Source organism: Salvelinus sp. IW2-2015, unplaced genomic scaffold (assembly GCF_002910315.2).
Source record: "Salvelinus sp. IW2-2015 unplaced genomic scaffold, ASM291031v2 Un_scaffold992, whole genome shotgun sequence".
In the NCBI taxonomy this organism is placed as follows: domain Eukaryota; kingdom Metazoa; phylum Chordata; class Actinopteri; order Salmoniformes; family Salmonidae; genus Salvelinus; species Salvelinus sp. IW2-2015.
In genome coordinates this window covers 226,834-249,730 of record NW_019942676.1, presented here as the reverse complement: position 1 = coordinate 249,730, position 22,897 = coordinate 226,834, and the positions used below count along the sequence as shown (strand labels likewise).

At 47.1% G+C, this 22,897-nt stretch overlaps 1 protein-coding gene across 1 annotated transcript in view; it reads left to right on the top strand.

Moving 5' to 3' along the window:
- The window catches only part of grin2ba (glutamate receptor, ionotropic, N-methyl D-aspartate 2B, genome duplicate a), a 140,041-nt gene that overhangs the window by 63,362 nt on the left and 53,782 nt on the right, over positions 1–22,897 (top strand). Inside the window, 1 exon segment of the mRNA XM_070438518.1 lies at positions 536–1,135. Coding sequence (XP_070294619.1) covers positions 536–1,135 — 600 coding nt within the window.

The window sequence follows — 22,897 nt, the reverse complement described above, 5'->3', positions numbered from 1 at the left end:
AAACACCAGTCAAGCATCAATCATCGTGTCACCAGAATAAGACCCTCGATATTTATTGGAAAAGAGCATCAAGATCACCATGCACTTTCATCACCCTGTGAAGTTCATCATCATTTATTTCATCTGTAGCCTAATAAACTGAATGGTTTCCTGAATCGTAGTGGAAGAACCACACACCATATCATCGTGTGAAGTTTACTTCAATATGATGGTTATTATATCAATATTTGCACATAAAGGCGTTTCCACCACCATTTCTTGCATAATTAATTAACAAAAAATGATCTGTCAGCATTTAGAAAATTGTACCGAGAATTCCTGTTTCCATCACAGCTGTAGTGATTTTTTTTATACGGTATCACTTTACTCGCATAAAAACTGTAGATGGAAACATGGTTAGTGATARACTGATTCATGTTATAGGCTCTTGTCAATCCACTTAAGTCAATCAATGTGTATGGGCCACATTGACCTCTCTCTTTCTCTCTCTCTCTCTCTCTCTCTCTCTCTCTCTTTCTCTCCTCCCTCCCCCCAGGTATTACATTCCCACTCCTCGATTATGCCTGTCTGCGGCTGCCACAGCCCCTCCCACCCTCAGGAAAGGCGAGCGTCCCCCACGCCCCTGCCCCCCCAGGAGGTGAGACGTCCTCCCCGGCGCCGTGCGGCCCTCTCCTCCCTCTCCCTGTCCCTCCTGGGCCTCCTGATGTGCCTGTTCCACCTGCCCCRCGCCTGTCACTCTCGCAGAGACAAGYGCGGGGGCGTGGCCCACTACATCCCCATGGCCCAGKCCCCCCACCACCAGGTGCTGCCCAAGCTGGTGCAGGGTCTCAGCATCGCCGTGGTGCTGGTGGGCAACTCTAGCGAGGTGGCGTTGGCGGGCGCCCGGGAGAAGGACGACTTCCTGCACATGCCGCTGGCGCCCAARGTGGAAGTGCTCACCATGAACGAGACGGACCCCAAGAGCATCATCAAGAGCATCTGTGACCTGATGACAGAGCACTGGCTGCAGGGCGTGGTGTTCGGGGACGACACGGATCAGGAGGCCATAGCCCAGATCCTGGACTTCATCTCTGCACAGACACACATCCCCATCCTGGGGGTCCGCGGTGGCTCCTCCATGATCATGGCTGCCAAGGTACAGTGTGTGTGTTTCTATGTGTACTGTGTGTGTGAGAGAGGGTGATCGAGAGAAAAAAAAGTATGAGAAATGTTTTTATCTGTTAGTCTTGATTCTCTGTATTTCATTGTTGTCTTTAACAATGATCTGTTTACAAATGAAGCGGCGATGGCTTTCTGGTGCAATGTCGTTACCGGTATCAGATCAATGCTGGTTCATTCATGGGAAAACAGATGCAGAGGTTTGACAGAGAGCAAGAGGGGTTGTTTCCTTTGAAGAAAACTGGAAAGAGTGGGGAAGTTGGAGACAGGATCAGCGTGGTGCGATAGGAGGGAACAGGAAGACAGGGAGAGAAGACGTGCATAGAGAAAGAAAATAATAACTCAAGTAGACTGGCATGAGAGAGAGAGATACAGGAAGCTGTACTGTCACCAGACACCCAGTTTTACCTCGGTATGACAGAGTTCCACTAGATCCCTCTATGGCTCATCCCTGTGATATTTCTCCCCCACCCCTTTTCATTCTATTCACTTTAACCATGTCTAATGGGATGAAGCAATCTGGTCCTGCTTTATCTTAGCCGGCTGTGATCCGCGTTTGGACCGTGCTGCTGGACTGGACTATTTTTTTCTGCAGAATAATCAACTTTTATTCAGCCTGAACAAACACAGCTGTACAAAATGGGCTCCCAGAAACTCCTAGAATTTCAAACAGCCTCCAAAAAAAAGCTGCCGGGAATGAGGCCGTCCGCTGGGCATTCCAACTGACGCCACGTGCTTTCAGCACAACGGGTTCCATTGTGGATAAAACATTATCTCTGCTCACCCTTCCACGTTTGACCCTGCGTCAACAGGGTCCAGCAGTAAACATGACCCACTATGACACACTAGGGCCACCAGCCAGCCATTCATCCCCCTATATCCCCATTACACCATGGAGGATAGCATTGGACAGTCAAATGACATTTACCCCACACATCTCTATCGACAGGTACGACACCCACTGACCCTGCCCCTTGTTCCACAGCCATACATACGTGTCATAAACACCATAGTATATCCTACACACATAGATATATTTATGATACATCACCCGCCCGTCTTAAACGTGTGAACATGATGTATTTTATTGTTCATAAAGAGGTGTACGGGGTATGCATGCAGACTGAAGGTATAATTCATTAAGTGCACGTGCCATCCATGCGCCAGGAACACAGGCTTGTGCCGCTGCGGCTAAATGGATTTCCCAGGCCGGAAGCCAACACAGGGCCCAGGAGAGAGAAATGGAGCCACATCCAAGGCCATGCTAGTCTCCGTCTCCAAACGGATTTGTGTCTGTTGTTTAATGGGCTGAAACAATATTATTTGAGAATATGGTAGAACAAGAGCGGGAGAAGGAGAGGGATGGTGAAAGAACAGCCTCTCCTCCTGAGAGAGAATCTGGGGGAAGATGGACAGCAGGTGTGTGGAGAGGACGGCGCTAAAGAAGCTAGCTGCTGGAAACGTAGCAGACAGAGTGTGACAGCAGCACAGACTGGAGGCGTGAAGGAGCAAGGAGAGGCCCCGTAGCTGGGAAGAGAAAAGAGAGAGAGACATAGAGTGAAGAAGGTAAAGTAAAAGGTTGAAGCAGATAGCTTGAGAAAATGTGGTGTAAGTCTTGGGGAACTAGACTGAACAGAAATATAAACGCAACATTCAACAATTTTAATGATTTTACTGAGTTACAGTTCATATAAGGAAATCCGTCAATTTAAATAAATAAATTAGGCTCTAATCTATGGATTTCTCATGACTGGGCAGGGGCGCCGCTATCGGTGGGCCTGGGAGGGCATAGCCCCACCCACTTGGGAGACTGGCCCACACACTGGGGAGCCAGGCACAGCCAATCAGAATGAGTTTTTCCCCACAAAAGGGCTTTATTATAGACAGAAATACTCCTCAATTTCCTCAGCTCTCCGGGTGGCTGGTCTCAGATAATCCTGCAGGTGAAGAAGCCAGATGTGGAGGTCCTGGGCTGACGTGGTTACACGTGGTCTGCAGTTGTGAGGCCGGTGGGACGTACTACCAAATTCTCTAAAACGACGTTGGAGTTGGGCTTATGGTAGAGAAATTAGCATTCAATTATCTGGCAACAGCTCTGGTGGACGTTCCTGCAGTCAGCATGCCAATTGCACGCTCCCTCAGAACTTGAGTCATCTCTGGCATTGAGTTGTGTGACAAAAATTTTTTTTCTTGATATGCTACACCTGTCAGGTGGATTTATTATCTCGGCAAAGGAGAAATGCTCACTAACAGTGATGTAAACAAATTTGTGCACAACATTTGAGATAAATAAGCTTTTTGTACATGGAACATTTCAGGGATCTCTTACTTCAGCGCATGAAACATGGGACCAAAACTTTACATGTTGTGTTTATATTTTTGTTCAGTATAATAAGCTTCGGAGAATGGACAGAGCGAGATGGGGGAAAGGGAAATGTAAAAGAAGGTCTTTATCTCTCTCTCTCTCCCTCTGTCTCTCTCACTGTCGCTCCCTCTTTCTCCCGCCCTCTTTCTCTCTCTCTCTCTCTCTCCCTCTGTTTCTCTCACTGTCGCTCCCTCTTTCTCCCTCCCTCTTTCTCTCTCTCTCTCTATCTTTCTCTCTCTCTCTCTTTCATACAAGGCCAAATGCCACTGATGCAGTTGGCAAGGCAACCCTTTGCTTACCTATACAGCAGGATCATAAGTGAGACAGAGAGCCAAGGGGAATAAGATATTTTCATAGCTGATGTCTGGAATAGAAAACAGGAATGGTGCTGAAATAGTGCACAGAGTAGTATCTACAGTGGATTTTGGTGTGGTGTTGTGAAATATACAGTATATATATCTATATATTTATTTATTGTGAAATTGAAACCAAGGGATGGGTGACGGATAGACGGATGGACCAAAGGCTGGTGTTATAGAGGAACAGAGGGAAGGTGCGACAGCTGGTGGGTCTCAGACAGTGTCACTCAGGAACGAGGGAAAATATGGTTGAGGCGGAGAGAAAAGAAAGATGGATAGAGGGAAGCTGTACTCACATCTGTATCAATGAATAAGATGGAAGAGAAAGAAGGGTGAGAGATAAGTGAGAGAGGAGCGAGTGCATTACTGCATGACGGAAGGAGAGAGAGATAGAAGGAGAGATGGAGTGCGAGAAGGAAAGAGAGATAGGAGAGAGAGATGGAAAGAGATAGAAGGAAAGAGAGATGGAAGGAGAGAGAGATAGAAGGAGAGAGAGATGGAAAGAGAGATGGAAGGAGAGAGAGAAGGAGAGAAGGAAAGAGAGATAGAAGGAGAAAGAGATAGAGAGAAGGAAAGAGAGATAGAAGGAGAGAAGGAAAGAGATATGAGAGAGAAGGAAAGAGAGATAGAAGAAGAGAGAGATGGAAGGAAAGAGAAATAGAAGGAGAGAGAGATGGAAGGAGAGAGAGAAGGAAAGAGAGAGAGAAGGAAAGAGATAGGAGAGAGAGATAGAAGGAAAGAGAGATGGAAGGAAAGAGAGATGGAAAGAGAGATAGGAGAGAGAGAAGGAAAGAGAGATAGAAGGAAAGAGAGATGGAAATGCAGATTGAAGCAGTCTGGGATAGATCATTCTTCCATGGACTAGATTTGCTGGTACTGTATATTGCTACAGTATCTAACTTACATGCCAATCACTCTATTTAGTGATCATCATTAGCCTCTTAATCTAGCACAATGGGTAACATATTGTTTAGCTTAGCAAAAAGGATATCAAGTCTTGTGAAGATGTTTCTAGCTGTGCTACTTGACAAGTCTTCAAGGTTAACTTGATAGCCTGACAAATAGCTAGTGATGTAGGTTATCACCTCAGAGCATCCCACTGGATGAACAGCAGTTCATCTAGACTACACCAGCCAACCAGCCAGCCAGCCAGCCAGCCAGCCAGCCCAGTCTTCAATATGGAAGAGATCACATCCTCACCTACAGTGGTGCTGGGATTTAAATATCACAACGTCAGCAATAAATGCAAATGGGAAAAGTAACCAAATGACCCCCGAGGAATCTTATCCAATATGAATCACGGTCTCTACACATTATTTATCAGCACAATCAAACAACAGAAGACGTGCGTGACACCATAAATATTTGATTTGCACTGCATTGTTAATCTAACTGCACTGTCCAATTTGCAGTAGCTATTACAGTGAAAGAATACCATGCTATTGTTTGAGGATAGTGCACAATTATGAACTTGAACATGTTTTAATAAACCAATTAGGCACATTTGGGCAGTATTGATACATGGTTTTTAACAGAAATACAATGGTTCATTGGATCAGTCTAAAACGTTGCACATACACTGCTGCCATCTAGTGGCCAAAATCTAAATTGCGCCTGGGCTGGCATAATACATTATGCCTTTCTCTTGCATTTCAATGATGATGGTACAATTTCTTTTTTTTAAACACATGTTTTTTTCTTTGTATTATCTTTTATCAGATCTAATGTGTTATATTCTCCTACATTAATTTTACATTTTCACAAACTTCAAAGTGTTTCCTTTCAAATGGTATCAAGAATATGCATATCCTTGCTTCAGGTCCTGAGCTACAGGCAGTTAGATTTGGGTATGTCATTTTAGGCCAAAATTGAAAAACGGGTGGATCCTTATTATGACTATTTATTGAAGCTGCTATAGATAGTCACTTCTCACTATACTACTTGTACTACTTGTATATAACAGTCATCATAATTTGGCATAACACATTTTATACATCCTACTGTATATTCAGTTGTGTACATATGTCTCATAACTACTTTTGATAGTTTTTTTTTCTTGTACTACTCTTGTAATTTTGGACTTTATATTGGGCATTTGATTCTAAAATAATATATTGATATTGTATTGTTGAGGAGAGTTATCAAGTAAGCATTTCACTGTACTGTTTACACCTGTATCCGTGACCAATAAACGTTGATTTGTTTGGAAATAGCCCCCTCTGTTGTTGTGTAACAGTGGGAGTGTGATGCTAACCGCTAGGTCTACCATGAGGAACAAAACAAGCCTTTTTTATTTAGCCTGTCAAGGTGTGACCGAGGTGACCAATTAGTTCCTGTTCCTGCCTGGCTGCATTAAGGGTATTTTTATTTCCAGTGTTTACGTTACGGTGCTTACTGTGTGTGTTTGTGTGTGTGTGTGTGTTTATGTTTGTGTGTGTGTGAGAGCATGTGTGTGTATGTTTGTTTATGTTTGTATGTGCGCATGCATGCGTTTATGTGTGTCTTTGTGTGTGTGTGTGTGTGTGGTGGGTGTGGGGTGTGGGTGTGGGTGTGTGTGTGGGTGGGTGGGTGGGTGTGTGTGCTTTGTTGGTGGATGGGTGGGTGGGGTGGGGGGTGGGGGAGGCTAATGATGGCGCTGAAAATGTGTCCAAGGCCTAATTGTTGTGGGGGGATGAGTGCAGCAAGCTAGTTGGAAGCCATTTAATCACAGTACAACAGTGGAATTACTGACACCAAGTTATGCCCAGGCCTTGTTTTGGAAGCCAATGCTTCTTCTCCTGTGAGGGATGGACATAAGGAGTGGCACTTGCCTCCTAGGGCACTATACCGTTGTCATTTTAGGCAATGATGAGCATAAGGGGAGGAACACATGTTTCCCCATGAGGAACACTCCCTTCCTCTTTCTTTACCGGGGGCTTTCATTTAAATCCTGTTGAGTTGGTCTTTCTGCACACAATTTATATTCTAATTATGGCTTACAATAGCACCTTTTGATTGTATCTATCAGCGAGGTTCCTGTATCCTATTATAGTAAATGTGCTGTTCTGCACCACAGAGCCATGTCTCCCTAAAACACTGCCGCAATTAGAAGCATTTGTACTGAATAAGAATTAAAAATAAAAGCGCCTCTTCTGTCCGGCTGGCTCACTCGTTGGTGGCATGGCTCGAGTGGAGTTAGGTGCTGTTGCTGTGGTTCTGGGTTCATGACGTGGTGCGGGGGAAGGAACACACTGGAACACTCCATTTAGCCCATCTCTTGGTCTGGTTTTTTGTCTGCTCTCTCTTCTGTTTTTGCATTGTTTCTCAACCTTTTTTCCTTCCTCCCTGTCTCCTAGTACCGCCCCTTTTTGTCCTGGTTTAGCAAATGTGACAGTTCCAGTGTGTGTCCCCCTTTTGACAGCAGAGAGAGAGTCAGGAGGAGAGAGAGCCCTAAATATACGTGTCCTATTCCCCCAGTCTGACTCTCTCTGCCATTTAGAATGTGGACCATTTTTAAAACTGACACGCTGCAACTTTTCTCGACACTTATTTCGTTGTCTAATCTCTGCTTCCCTCCCTCTGTCTCGTCTTCTGCCTCAATTCAATTGCAATTCCAATGACTTTATTGACAATGGCAATTCATTATTTACTTACATTGTCAAGTATAATCATATCGAAACATAAATCAAATTATATGATGTATAATATATACAGTAAATATATATATATTTATAATATAAAATAAGATGTGTGGGACCATGACAGCAAATAATAATAGTAGTAGGGACATGGGATTAACACATTAACGAACAACTACAACAACAATATTAATCAGAACAACTCAATAACATTAAAGCAAACAGTAGTAGACCCAGTTCTCCAACAAACGATGACTGAAGAAGACAACATGACCTTGTAATGAAAGACAAAAAAAACAACGAGAAATTAATTACTACCAACTTACTTTTCAACTTTGCCTCTCTCTCTCTCTTCTCAGTCTCTCTCTCTTCATCTCTCTCTCTCTCTTCTCTCTCTCACTCTCTCTCTCTCATCTCTCTCTCTCAATCTCTTTCTCTCTCTCTCCATCGTCGGTCTCTCTCTCTCTCTCCTCATCTCTCCTCCTCTCTCTCCTATCTCATCCTCTCTGTCTCTCGTCTCTTCTCTCTCTCTCTCTCTCTCTCTCTCTCTCTCTCTCTCTCTCATCTCTGTTCTCTCTCTCCCCTCTCTCTCTCTCCCGTGCTCTCTCTCCCCTCTGTCCTCTCCCCCCTCTCTCTCTATCTTCACCCTCATCTCTGTCCTCTCCCTCTCTCTCTGCTGTCACTCTCTCTCTTCTCTCTTCTCTCTCCATCTCTGTCATCTCTCCCTGCTCTATCTCCTCCCCCCCTCTCTCTCATATCTTCCTATCCTCCTCCTCTTTAATTCTATCACTCCCACATCTCCTCTCATTGTCTCCATCCCTCTCTCTATCTCATATGTGTGGACTGGTAAATGGGCAAGTGCCTTGGCCTGGACCCTGGCACTCCACGGGTGCAGACCCAGATGCCTCCAGATGCCCAGCAGTGGTTGTCCTGCGCCATACCACCACTCTCCCCGCGCTCACACCCGCCTCCCTCTGGACAGAGCACCGGCCACCACCCATGCTGGGACCCTTATTACCCTTCTCCCCAAGCCTACTGCCAGCTGTCTGAACAGTGGCGCGAAGGCTGTGGCAAATGGGCACATATCATATTCATAGGCTGTGGAATGACTCAGTGATTCTGATAATAGCCACAAGAGCCCCAGTGTTATCAACCCGGCTTGCTGCCCTGCCATGAGGGGAATCAGGGCCATGTCTCTCCATGTCCACCCTCTGGACCAGCCCTGGTCATCCTTTGCTCCCTCTCTCCTCTGTCTTCTGCCCTCACTACTCTCGTCTTTTCTTCCCTGCCTCTCACTATAGCAACGGCCGTTATCCACCCATTGAAATTCCGCAGGTGTTAATTTCTATCCCTCCTTTTTTTGTTCCACACCCACCCTCTTTCTCACTTGCCTTGCACTTCCTCTTTCCCATCTTTCCCCTTCCTTTGGCTCCTCTTCTGTCGTCTCTATTGTTTGCCCCTTGCTGCCGTCCTACTCCCCTCTTGGCCTCCTGTGTCGAACAAAGACCACAGCTCTCTGTCAATTGGAGGAAGACGGAGGAAGGGGTGTGAGAAAGGACATGAGTGAAGAACCACAAGATGTGCTCAGTCAATTACCCAGCAGCGCCGTGCCAAGCTGGCCCCTGGAAAAGCTTCAACTGACTGCGAGACACACATGTGCACACACTAAGAAACAAAAGCACACACCGACACAGACAAAATGCTCTGAAACACCAAACACCATATAACACACGCACACGACGCAACACACAACAAGGCACAGGACACACACAGACAACACAACACACACACAAGAAACCACACCGAATTCCAAGGTGACAATCTCAAATATCTATTCAGGGTGTCAGTCCCAACCAAAGTGACCCCTGTTAGTGACTAAGAGAAACAGCCATAACACCAGGTGGGCACAAATGTTCGCTGCCAGTCCGGCACTCTCGTCACGTTCGTCCCCGTATGAATCGACCAGAGGCCGGCAGCAGTGGTAATAGCCGTTTTTTTACAAAAATTTTCTTTATTATAATAAGAATGAACATGAACAAAACTAACCAAAATAACAAAAGACACCGTGAAGCTATAAGCGAAATGAGTGCTGACAGGCAACTAACAACCATAGACAAGAACCACGAACACCAAAAGGGAAAATGGCTACCTAAATAGATCCCAATCAGAGACAACGATAAACCAGTCCTGCCATCTGATTGGGAAGCATATAGGCGCACCAAAAATAACACATCACTCGACCTACAAAAACTAGCGTAACCCACCCTCGTCACATACCCTGACCTAACCAAAATATAAAGAAAACATAGATATACTAAGGTTCAGAACGTGACAGTACCCACCCCCCAAAGGTGCGGACTCCCGGCCGCAAACCTGAACCTATAGGGGAGGGTCCGGGTGGGCATCTACTCCTCGTGGGGCTCCGGGTTCTGGACGCAGCCCCCACGCCCCCCCCTCTCTTAACGCCTGATCCTCCGCTTTGTGAACCTGACCCATGGATCAATCCGCCGGAGGCCCGGACTGGGAACCGTCGCTGGAGCCCCCGGGCTGGGGACCGTCGCTGACCTTCCCGGACTGGGGACCGTCGCTGAGACCCAGGGCTGGTGGACCAGTCGCTGGAGACCCCGGGCTGGGGACGTCCGCTGGAGACCCCGGGCTGGGACCGTCGCTGAGATGACCCAAGGAACTGTGGACCGTCGCTGGAGACTCCCCGGTACTGGGGACCGTCCGCTGGAAGCTCCCGGACTGGGGACCGTCGCTGGAGCCCCGGACGAGGGACCGTCGCTGGAGCCCCCGGATTGGGGACCAGTCCGCTGGAGCCCCCGGACTTGGGACCGTGCGCTGGAGACACCGGACTGGGGACCGTCGCTGGAGCTCCGGACTGGGGACCGTCGCTGGAGACCCCGGACTGGGGACCGTCGCTGGAGACCCCGACTGGGACCGTCGCTGGAGCCCAGAGGCCTGGGGGACCGGTCCGACTGGAAGACCCCGGAACATGGGGACCGTCGCTTTTGAGACCCCGGACCTTGGGGACCGTCTGATCGTAGACCCCGGACTGGGGACGCAGTCGCTGAGAACCCCCGGGCTGGGGACCGTCGCTGCAGACACCCGGGCATTGGGGAACCGTCGCTGGAGACCCCGGGCTGGGGACCAGTCTCTGGAGGCTGGGGACGTCGGACCTGGGGACCGTCGCGGAGCCCTGCCGGATTGGGGAACGCGTTCGCTGGAGACCCCGGACTGGGGGACCGTCGCTGGAAGCCCGACTGGGGACAGTCGCCATGGGACCCCGGACTGGGACCGTCGCTGGAGACAGCCCGGACTGGGACCGTCGCTGAGCCCCAGGCTGGGGACGTCGCTAGGAGAACCCCGGGCTGGGGACCGTCGCTGGAGACCCCGGACTGGGGAACGTGGTGGAGACCCCGGACTGGGACGTCAGCTAGGAGGACCACCGGCTGGAAAGACCGTCGCTGGAGACCAACACGAGCTGGGGACCTGTCGCTGGATGCCCCCGGACTGGGGACGCGTCGCCTGGAGACCCAGGAACTGGGAACGTCGCTGGAGACCCGGGCTGGGGACCACGTCTGCTGGAGACCCGGGCTGGGGACCAGTTGCTGGAGACCCGGCTGGGGGCACCGTCCGCTGGAGACCCCGGACTGGGTGACCGTCCCCCCGGTGGAAGACCTCCGGGGTGCCGACGTCGAATTGAGGTTCCGGATCTGTGGACCAGTCGGTGAGTTCCGTACTGTGGCCCGTCGTTGGAGGTTCCGGACTGTGAAACGTTGCCAAGACCGAAGCTCCTGGACTGGGAACTGTCGCCAGGAAGCTCTGGACATGGGTACAGTCGCCCGGAAGCTTCTGGGACGGGTACTGCACCGGAAGCCTCTGAGACTGGGAACTAGTCGCCGGAAGCTCTGGACTGGGAACTGTTGCCGGAAGCTCTGGACTGGGAACTGTCGCCGGAAAGCTCAGACTGTGGAAGCGAACTGGGGAAGCCTGATGCGTGGTGCCGGAACTGGTGGTACCGGGCTGAGGACACGCACCTCAGGGCGAGTGCGGGGAAGAGGCACATGCCGTACTGGACTGTGGAAGCGCACTGGAGGCCTGATGCGTGGTGCCGGAACTGGTGGTACCGGGCTGATGACACGCATCTCAGGGCGAGTGCGAGGAGCAGGAACAGGACGTACTGGACTGTGGAGGTGCACTGGAGATCTGATGCGTGGGACTGATAGAGGTGGTACCGGGCTGATGACATGCACCTCAGGGCGAGTGCGGAGAGGAGGCACAGGACGTACTGGACTGTGGAGGCGCACTGGAGATCTGGTGCGTAGAGCTGGCACAATGCGTCCTGGCTGGATGCTCACTTGAGCCCGGCAAGTGCGGGGCGCTAGCACATGACGCACTGGGCTGTGCAGATGCACCGTAGACACAGTACGCAGAGCCAGCGCAGGATATCCTGGTCCAAGGAGATATACTGGAGACCAGGAGCGCTGATCCGGCGCCATCCGTCCTGGCTGGATGCCCATTCTAGCCCGGCAAATGCGAGGAGCTGGAATAGAGCGCACCGGGCTATGAATGCAAACTGGAGACACAGTGCTCATCACTGCGTAACACGGTGTCTGACCAGTCACACGCTCCCCACGGTAAGCACGAGGAGTTGGCTCAGGTCTCCAACCTGACTCAGCCAATCTCCTCTCAGCCAATCTCCTTTTGGGGCTGCCTCTCGTGCTTCCGTGCTAACCGGGTCCCCTCGTATCGTCGCCGTTCCTCCTGCGCTATCTCCACCTGCTTCCATGGTAGGCGATCCTCTCCTGCCAATATTTCCTCCCACGTCCAGGATCCTTTACCATCCAAAATCTTGTCCCATGTCCATGATGTCTGCTCCTCCTGAACACTGTGCTTGGTCCTTTTGTTGTGGGTTCTTCTGTCACGTTCGTCGTATGAATCGGACCAAGGCGCAGCGTAGTATGCATACATTCTTTATTATATTAAGAATGAACACTGAACAAACTAACCAAAATAACAAAACGACACGTGAAGCTATACAAATGAGTGCTGACAGGCAACTACACATAGACTGTCACGCCCTGACCATAGATTGCTTTGTATGGTTCTATTTTTTGTTTGGTATGGGTGTGATGTGGGTGGGCATTCTATGTTTGTATGTCTATGTGGTCTATTTCTTTGTGTTTGGCCGTGTGTGGTTCTCAATCAGAGGCAGCTGTCTATCGTTGTCTCTGATTGAGAACCATATTTAGGTAGCCTGTTTTCCCACTTTGAGTTGTGAGTGATTGTTTCCTGTTTAGTGTTTTTCATCACCTTACAGGACTATTCGTTTGTCGTTTTTTGTTGTTTTGTTCAGTGTTCAGTTGTTTAATTAAAATAATGAACACTTACCACGCTGCACCTTGGTCCTCCTCCCAACGACGATCGTTACATAGACAAGAACCCACGAACACAAAAGGGAAAATGGCTACCTAAATATGATCCCCAATCAGAGACAACGATAAACAGCTGCCTCTGATTGGGAAGCATATCAGGCCACCATAAACATAAACATCACCTAGACCTACAAAACCCTAGACTTACAAAAACCCTAGACAATACAAAAACTAGCGTACCCACCCTCGTCACACCCTGACCTAACCAAAATATAAAGAAAACATAGATATCTAAGGTCAGAGCGTGACAAAGGCCCACACCCCACTAGAACCGACGAAACACAATTAATGCCATAGTTTTAATGCCATAGAGGTTTGTGAAAAACAGTGAAATCACACAGAGAGAGTCTCTCCATTCACTCCCCCTTCTTCTCTTCCTGTTCTCTGAGTTTGAGACAAAGTGAGCTCCTGTGATGAATGTAAATGGTGCCCTCCCCTGTTCTCCTCAATTAGAGCAAACACTACCTTCCTCACTCCTTCCGTCTACAAATAACCAGAACCCACAACTGTCTCCATACAGAGCACCCTGCCCCGCCCAGCGCTCACACACATACACACAAACACCAATATACATACAGTACCAGTCAAAAGTCTGGACACACCTACTCATTCAAGGGTATTTCTTTATTTTTACTTTTTTCTACATTGTAGAATAATAGTGAAGACATCAAAAACCTATGAAATAACACATATTGAATCATGTAGTAACCAAAAAAGTATTAAACTAATCTGAACATATTTTAGATTTGAAATTCTTCAAAAGTAGCCACCCTTTGCCTTGATGACAAAGCATCAGCTGTCAGAGCAGCTTACCGATCACTGTACTGTACTCAGCCAGTCTGTAAATTCGCACCCCAACTACCTCATCCCCATATTGTTATTTATCCTCTTGCTCTTTTGCACACCAGTATCTCTACTTGCACATCATCATCTGCACATCTATCACTCCAGTGTTAATGCTAAATTGTAATTATTCGCCTCTATGGCCTATTTATTGCCTTCCTCCCTGCTCTTCTACATTTGCACACACTGTACATAGATTTTTCTATTGTGTTTTATTGACTGTACGTTTGTTTATGTGTGTCACGCCCTGACCTTAGAGAGCCTTTTTATGTCTCTATTTGTTTGGTCAGGGTGTGATTTGGGGTGGGCATTCTATGTTTTTGTTTTCTATGATTTTGTATATCTATGTTTTGGCCAGGTATGGTTCTCAATCAGGGACAGCTGTCTATCGTTGTCTCTGATTGGGAACCATACTTAGGTAGCCCTTTTCCCTCCTTTCAGTGTGGGAAGTTAACTTTATTTGTGGCACATAGCCTTAAGCTTCACGGTTGTTTTGTATTGTTTATTGTTTTTGTTGGCGTCATCCTAATAAAAAGGAATATGTACGCTCACAACGCTGCGCTTTGGTCTACTTCATTCGACGGCCATGACAATGTGTAACTCTGTGTTGTTGTTTTTGTCACACTGCTTTGCTTTATCTTGGCCAGGTCGCAGTTGTAAATGGGAACTTGTTCTCAACTGGCCTACCTGGTTAAATAAAGGTGAAATAAAAATAAATAAAAATGACAACTTTGCACACTCTTGGTATTCTCTCAACCAGCTTCATGAGGAATGCTTTTCCAACAGTCTTGAAGGAGTTCCCACATATCCTGAGCACCAGACTTTTGACTGGTACTGTATGTACACACAGACTGTCTCAGACATGTCAAATCAACATATCACAAAGATATAGATACTCAACGATAATAACCCTTATAGTCAGGCGTATACATATTGCATATATTCATATTCTGTATATTATGAATCACAACACACACACACACACACACACACACACACCACACACACACAACACACACACACACACACACAACACACACACCACACACACACACACACAACACACACACACACACACACACACACACACACACACACACACACCACAGATGCTTTGTATTGGTCTTCTTATGTTGTCTTAGTCGTCTGAGGGAGTAAATAGTACCTCGTTGGCATGGAGAGATTTGCATTTGCAATTCTAAAGTTAGTCAAACAGGCTTAGTAGACTTTATTGGCATGAGGCACTTAGGCTTTTTAACAATACAGTATGTAAATGTCCCTCAAGACACAGAACGCTGTGTACCAAAACGAGAACAAAAACCAGAAAGACATGACACAACAGAACAGACCCCCCTCCCACGTCCCAATTTCTCTCTCTCTCTGTTCTCATCCCTCTCTCACTTCTTTCGCTGTGCTTTTGTTCTATTTTTTTCCCTGCCTCCACCTGTGGATGTGATGATGTCTTTTTAGACAGCTTGATGACAGACTGCGGTGTTAGTTGAGGATCAGTTTGGCCCTTCTAGCACACTGTGGTTGAAGGCAGTCTTTGAACACCTTACTGTCTAACAGTCAAAGACAGTGTAATACAATCACAGTGGCTGTAGAGCCCCGAGCCATGGTACAGGATCAGACCCTGCTGCTCTGTCTGTGGCACTGAGACTTTTACAGCTCTGAATACAGAGCAAAGGCCATGAACAAAGACAATTAGGATGCTGCCATTCAGGTTCAAAACAAATTTCTCCCGACTGATCCTGCTCACTGGCTAGAACGAGATGCAGCAGATCTCATTGGAATAAGGATGGCACTGGAATTGACCTCAAGTGTGTGAGATGTGTGGGTGTGTATGTGGGTTAGACAGTGTGTGTGTGTGTGTGTATGTGTGTGTGTTAGGGGGTGGGTGTGTGTTTGTTGTGTGTGTGGGTAAGAGTGTGTGTGTGCCTGCAAACTATGCGTACAAGTGCATCATTGCGACGAGTGGATTTTTTGTTCACACTAATGGCATCTTTAGCAAGACTGTTACGATGGAAACCACGTTACCACGGAAACGCAACCTGTCTCTATGAATTGGAAGTATATCTCTCCCTCTCTCAGCCCCTCTCTCTCTCTTTTCCTATCTCTTGCCTTCTCTACCTTTCTCTCCCGACCTGATAGTGCAGCTGATGCCAGTTGAGAGGTGTACACATCAGGGAGAGAGAGAGAGAGAGAGAGAGAGAGAGAGAGATAAAGTGTGTGGGTTAGAGGTGAGGAGTGGGGGCAGAGGTCATGAGTCATGAGGCAGAGAGCAGCAGCTGTGAGAACTGTTGCTCTGAAAGAGAGAGGAGGATGTGTGTGTAAAGGAATAGACAGAAGGATGGATGGAGAATTGGGGCAAACGTTGAACTGAAAGAGTAAGTAGTGGGTAGTTGGAGAAATAATTGCTCACACAATTGGGTGGAATGGAGAGATGGAGTGAGAAAGGGGTGAAAAAGTATGAAATCAAAAGAGTTCGGATTGAGTCAGTAACGACAGAGTTAGAGGAGAGAGAGAGAGAGAGAGAGAGAGAGAGAGAGGAGAGAGAGAGAGAGAGAGAGAGGAGAGAGAGAGAGAGAGAGAGAGAGAGAAGAGAGAAGGAGAGAGAGAGAGAGAGAGAGAGAGAGAGAGAGAGAGAGATTGATTATGCTCTTGTAAGTGCTTTTGGCATTATTGGAACAATGCTGTCCTCCCAATCCAGCCAATTTGAATTAACATTGTGGAGAGAGTGATTGAGAGAGAAATGGAGAACCTGGCAAAGAGATAGCAAGAGAAGGGTAACGGCGGATGCTGAGCGAAGGGGCGCTTTGGCAGTCAGACAGAGAGGGAGTGAGTGAGGGTCTGGAAGGAGGACAGAGAGATGGATATAAAAAGAGGGGTTTTAAGTAGGACAGAGATACAGTGAGCTCCAAAAGTATTGGGACAGCGACACATTTGTTGTTGTTTTGGCTCTATACTCCAGCACAAATATCATACCCCCAAGACATGCTAACCTCTCACCATTAAAATAACAGGGGATGTTAGCATTTTTTCGGGGTATGATATTTATGCCTCTGTAACTTTCTCACTTATCATTATTAACAATTCATTCCTTAATCATGGTAGAATCCACATTAATGTAGAACTGTTTAGAAACATATTATATTCTTATTTACAATAAAAGTGAGTCCAAAATTACACAATACATTATTTACCATTAATTTCAATTTGGCACAAAATAATCTGAAACACAACCAAAACAAACAACAAATGCATCCAACAAATTTATAGAGTCACAAGCTTGATGTAGTCATGGGCCCAAATACTTAACTTTTGACTACTTTAATACACATACAAGTGAATTTGACCCAATACTTTTGGTCCTCTAAAATGTGGGGACTATGTACAAAAAGTGCTGTAATTTCTCAATCGTTTACCTTATATGAAAATACCCTCAAATTAAAGCTCATAGTCATTGTATGATTTCAAATCCAAAGTACAGAGACAAAACAAATCAAAAAATGTCAAGGCGCCAGTACTTCTGGAGCTCACTGTAGATGGTTAGAGACAAAGAGAACAAGATAATGGTAGGGTGTGGAAGAAGTTCCTAATGCCTTGATCACACCGACAGCGTCATTGCATTTTGGTACACCAGAATTACATTCATTTCCAATGGAACGCTGTGTTTGCCTTGCAGCATTGCGTTGCGGAGGCAGTTTCAGTGCGTTTGGTGTGGTGCATAGGTTGGATTTATCGAACGTATGCGTCAAACTGTATGCGTAAACGACTTGACAGAAATGGTAGCAGAAGGTGAATGTTGAACTTTTGTTGCACACACATCCAGATGATGCTGCGTACTATTTTGCGCAATGACGCTGTCGGTGTGTTCGAAGTCCAAGAGAGATGGAGGGACACAGAGAACATGTGAGAATTTGAAACAAGGATGGGTCGATGGGAAGAGATTGAGAAAAAGGTGTGAGGGTCTGGTGGAGGAACCAGAAGAAGAGAGTGAGGGATGGATGGAGACAGAGAGAGAGAGAAGATGGTGAGAGCGTGAGAAGCTGGAAGGGGAGCAGATGGGAGACAGAGAGAGAGAGAGAGAGAAGATGGTGAGAGCGTGAGGAAGCTGGAAGGGGAGAGTGAGGGATGGATGGAGACAGAGAGAGAGAGAGAGAGAAGATGGTGAGAGCGTGAGGAGCTGGAAGGGGAGAGTGGGGATGGATGGAGACAGAGAGAGAGAGAGAGAGAAGATGGTGAGAGCGTGAGGAGCTGGAAGAGGACAGTGAGGGATGGATGGAGACAGAGAGAGAGAGAGAAGATGGTGAGAGCGTGAGGAGCTGGAAAGAGGAGAGTGAGGGATGGATGGAGACAGAAGAGAGAGAGAGAGAGAAGATGGTGAGAGCGTGAGGAGCTGGAAGAGGAGAGTGAGGGATGGATGGAGACAGAGAGAGAGAGAGAGAGAGAGGGAGAGAGAGAGAGAGAAGAGAGAGAGAGAGAGAGAGAGAGAAGATGGTGAGAGCGTGAGGAGCTGGAAGAGGAGAGTGAGGGATGGATGGAGACAGAGAGAGAGAGAGAGAAGATGGTGGAGAGCGTGAGGAGCTGGAAGAGGAGAGTGAGGGATGGATGAGACAGAGAGAGAGAGAGAGAGAGAAGATGGTGAGAGCGTGGGAGCTGGAAGAGGAGAGTGAGGGATGGATGGAGACAGAGAGAGAGAGAGAGAGAGAGAGAGAGAGCGAGAGAGAGAGAGAGAGGAGAGAGAGAGAGAGAGAGAGAGAGAGAGAGAGAGAGAGGAGAGAAGAGAGAGAGAGAGAAGATGTGAGAGCATGAGGAGCTGGAAGAGGAGAGTGAGGAGGATGGGATGGAGACAGAGAGAGAGAGAGAGAGAAAAGATGGTGAGAGCGTGAGGAGCTGGAAGGGAGGTGAGGGATGGAATAGAGACAGAGAGAGAGAGAGAGAAGATGGTGAGAGCGTGAGGAGCTGGAAGGGGAGGAGATGGGAGACCGAGGAGAGCAGGAGAGATGGATCTGAAGGGACAGGGAGCAAGATGGGTGGAGAGATAGATGGAAGACAAATGTACTGTACACTCACAAGGTTATGAGCATTTGTCTCATTTGATTCCTTTTGCAACTCAACTTCCTCCCTCCCCCTCCCTTCTCTCCCTCTCTCCCTCCTCTCCCCTGACTGCTGGCTGATTGAGGAGGAGTGACCCTGGACATATTGACTGAATCAGCCAGACAAATAAAACAAACATTAAGTTGTTTTTAAATACTGTATGGGAATACATTACTCTCAGGATAATACGCTGAACTAATTGAAATGAAAGCCATAGATGGACGGTTGTCCTCTTTTGCTGAATTAGATTTGGTCATTTGATGGGGAATTTAATATTTGTGCTGTGAATGATTCATTCCTTTGCATTTAACTGCAGGTTAAACGTGTGTGTGTGTGGTGTGTGTGTGTTGTGTGTGTGTGTGTGTGTGTGTGTGTGTGTGTGTGTGTGTGTGTGGTGTGTGTGTGTGTGGTGTGTGTGTGTGTTGTGTGTTAGTAACTATGTATATTTTGCTTTTGGCTTCACACACGCAAATTAGCGAAGAGTTGATGAGGAGGAGTGGAGAACACACACAGGGACCTATAAGCATAACATCACTGTAGCGATGGTCTCAGTGTGCGTGGAGGCCAGGGGGTGTTGAGTCAGACGGCTAGTAGAATAATGAGGGATAAGAGGTGCTCCGTACCTTAAAGGGCTTTGCCCCATCTGATGACCCCCCGCCCAACTAATATCACTCCATTTGATATCTCACTGTGTAAATGGCCAGTGGCATGGTTCAGTAGGAAGTGCTCTGTTAGCAGCGGTAGCAGTGGAGCGCAGGTTGCTGGGAGTCAGTGTTGTCTTGTGGATGTGCTGAGATTAGTATGTATAACGTAGAGCTACTGGCAATATCTGACTCAGACACAGCTATTTATTCGGGGTTTGTGGCTTCCATGCATCTTCGCGTGGCAAAAGTGTCTGTATTTCAATTACAGATGGTGTCTGGATAGTTTCTCACAATATGAGATAACCAGCTGAGATTCCAGTGTTTTATCTCAGTGTATTATTCAGGTCTGTGTTGTATCCATGAAGGACATTTTCTTTCAAGTAGTACATCAAGATGCTGAGCGTGAAATGGATAGCGTAGTCGTAGGGTGGCGTGTGTGTATGAGCGTGTGTGGTACTGTGTGTGTGTGTGCGTGTCTGTAGGTGTGTGTATGTGTGTGTCTGTAGGGTGTGTGTGTATGTGCGTGTCTGTAGGGTGTGTGTGTATGTGCGTGTGTGTAGGGTGTGTGTTATGTGTAGGGTGTATGTGGTGTCTGTAGGGTGTGTGTATGTGCGTGTCTGTAGGGGGTGTGTGTGAGTGTATGTGCGTGTCTGTAGGTGTGGTGTGTGTGTGGTGGTGTGTGTGTGTGTTGTGTGTGGTGTGAGGGTGTATGTGCGTGTCTGTAGGGTGTGTGTGTATGTGTGTGTATGTGTGTGTCTGTAGAAATGTGTGTGTCTGTAGGGTGTGTGTGTATGTGCGTGTCTGTAGGTGTGTGTGTACTGTACAGTATGTGCTCATGATGTCAATTTGTTGCATATATTTTTTAGAATCTTTGGGAAATGTAGTTATTGTATTCAGCTCAGATAGAGAGCGGTATGGACATGGGAGCGAGATCAGCAGGAAAAGAAAGAGAACGGAGGATAAGGGAGAGATGGAGAAAAGGTACATGTGGAAAAGTGGAGAAACAAAAGCTTTGCTTGAAATAGAGAAGTGTTTTTAATTAATTCCCAAAGAGAGACAGATTATCTATTGTAGATATTCAGTTTCCAATAGCTGCTGCATACGAGCATCTTGTGGGAGTTGATACTGTCGATATGTTGAAGTGGCTGCCGTTGTTGAAAAACGACTGTAAGTATATTTTGCTCTGGTCATCCTAAATTCACTGTCATGTTGACTCAACCCCAGTTTGAATGTGAACTTGTCTTCCCGCTCAATGACAGAGAGAGGGAAAGCGTGTGAAAGAGGTATAGAGAAGGTGGCTGCCAGAGGCTTGTCTGTACTGTGAACACAGCTGGTGAGACAGTGTGCAGTCACAGTGTGGGAGAGGTACAGAGAAGGTGGCTGCCAGAGGCTTGTCTGTACTGTGAACACAGCTGGTGAGACAGTGTGCAGTCCAGTGTGGGAGAGGTATAGAGAAGGTGCTGCCAGAGGCTTCCTGTACTGTGAACACAGCTGGTGAGACAGTGTGCAGTCACAGTGTGGGAGAGGTATAGAGAAGGTGGCTGCCAGAGGCTTGTCTGTACTGTGAACACAGCTGGTGAGACAGTGTGCAGTCACAGTGTGGGAGAGGTATAGAGAAGGTGGCTGCCAGAGGCTTGTCTGTACTGTGAACACAGCTGGTGAGGCAGTGTGCAGTCACAGTGTGGGAGAGGAAGTGCAGCCTCACTCCACGCGTCTGTGCTGCTCTCTGCCCGCCTGCCGCTGTTAGGAGGATGGAGGGATGATAGCCAGTGGATGGATGCATGCAGGGTGGGTTGTAATAGGGTTTTGAACAATATCACATTTTGATAATAGTGATGATAGGAATATAGTCGTTTAGCAGATGCTTTAATCCAATAAAGAGAAATTCCACGGTAACAGAATTACGCTGAGACTGGGCCACATACAGCATGCTGAATATGTGCTAACTTTAAGTCGCTTTGGGAAATTCCATGGTAACAGTTTACGCTGATGTACAGTTGAAGTCGGAAGTTTACATACACCTTAGCCAAATACATTTAAACTCAGTTTTTCACAATTCCTGACATTTAATCCTTGTAAAAATTCCCTGTCTTAGGTCAGTTAAGATCACCACTTTATTTAATGATGTGAAATGTCAGAATAATATTAGAGAGAATTATTTATTTCAGCTTTAATTTCTTTCATCGCATTCCCAGTGGGTCAGAAGTTTACTACACTCAATTAGTATTTGGTAGCATTGCCTTTAAATTGTTTAACTTGGGTCAAACGTTTTGGGTAGCATTTCCACAAACTTCCCACAATAAGTTGGGGGATTTTTGGCCCATTCCTCCTGACAGAGCGGGTGTAACTGAGTCAGGTTTAGGCCTCCTGCTCGCACACGCTTTTTTCAGTTCTGCCAAAACATTTTTCTATAGGATTGAGGTCTATAGGATTGTGATGGCCACTCCAATACCTGACTTTGTTGTCCTTAAGCCATTTTGCCACAACTTTGGAAGCATGCTGGGGTCATTGTCCATTTGGAAGACCCATTGCGACCAAGCTTTGACTTCCTGACTGACGGTCCCGTGTGGCTCAGTTGGTAGAGCATGGCCTTGCAACGCCAGGGTTGTGGGTTCATTCCCCACGGGCGGACCAGGATGAATATGTATGAACTTTCCAATTTGTAAGTCGCTCTGGATAAGAGCGTCTGCTAAATGACTTAAATGTAAATGATGTCTTGAGATGTTGCTTCAATATACACATATTTCCTTCCTCATGAGGCCATCTATTTTGTGAAGTGCACCAGTCCCTCCTGCAGCAAAGAACCCCCACAACATGATGCTGCCACCCCCGTGCTTCACGGTTGGGATGGTGTTCTTCGGCTTGCAAGCATCCCCCTTTTTCCTCACAAACATAACAATGGTCATTATGCCAAACAGTTCTATTTTGTGTGTCACAGAAGAGAGGACATTTCTCCAAAAAGTACGATCTTGTCCCCATGGGCAGTTGCAAACTCTAGTCTGGCTTTTTATGGCGGTTTTGGAGCAGTGGCTTCTTCCTTGCACCTCCAACTGATTCAAAGGATGTCAATTAGCCTATCAGAAGCTTCTAAAGCCATGACATAATTGTCTGGAATTTCCCAAGCTGTTTGAAGGCCCAGTCAACTTAGTGTATGTAAATTCTGACCCACTGGAATTGGTGATACAGTGAATATAAGTGAAATAATCTGTCTGTAAACAATTGTTGGAAAAATGACTTTGTCATGCACAAAGTAGATGCTCCTAACCGACTTGCCAAGATACTATAGTTTGTTAACAAGAAATTTGTGGCGTGGTTGAAAAATGAGTGTTTAATGACTCCATCTAAGTGCATGTAAACTTCCGACTTCAACTTC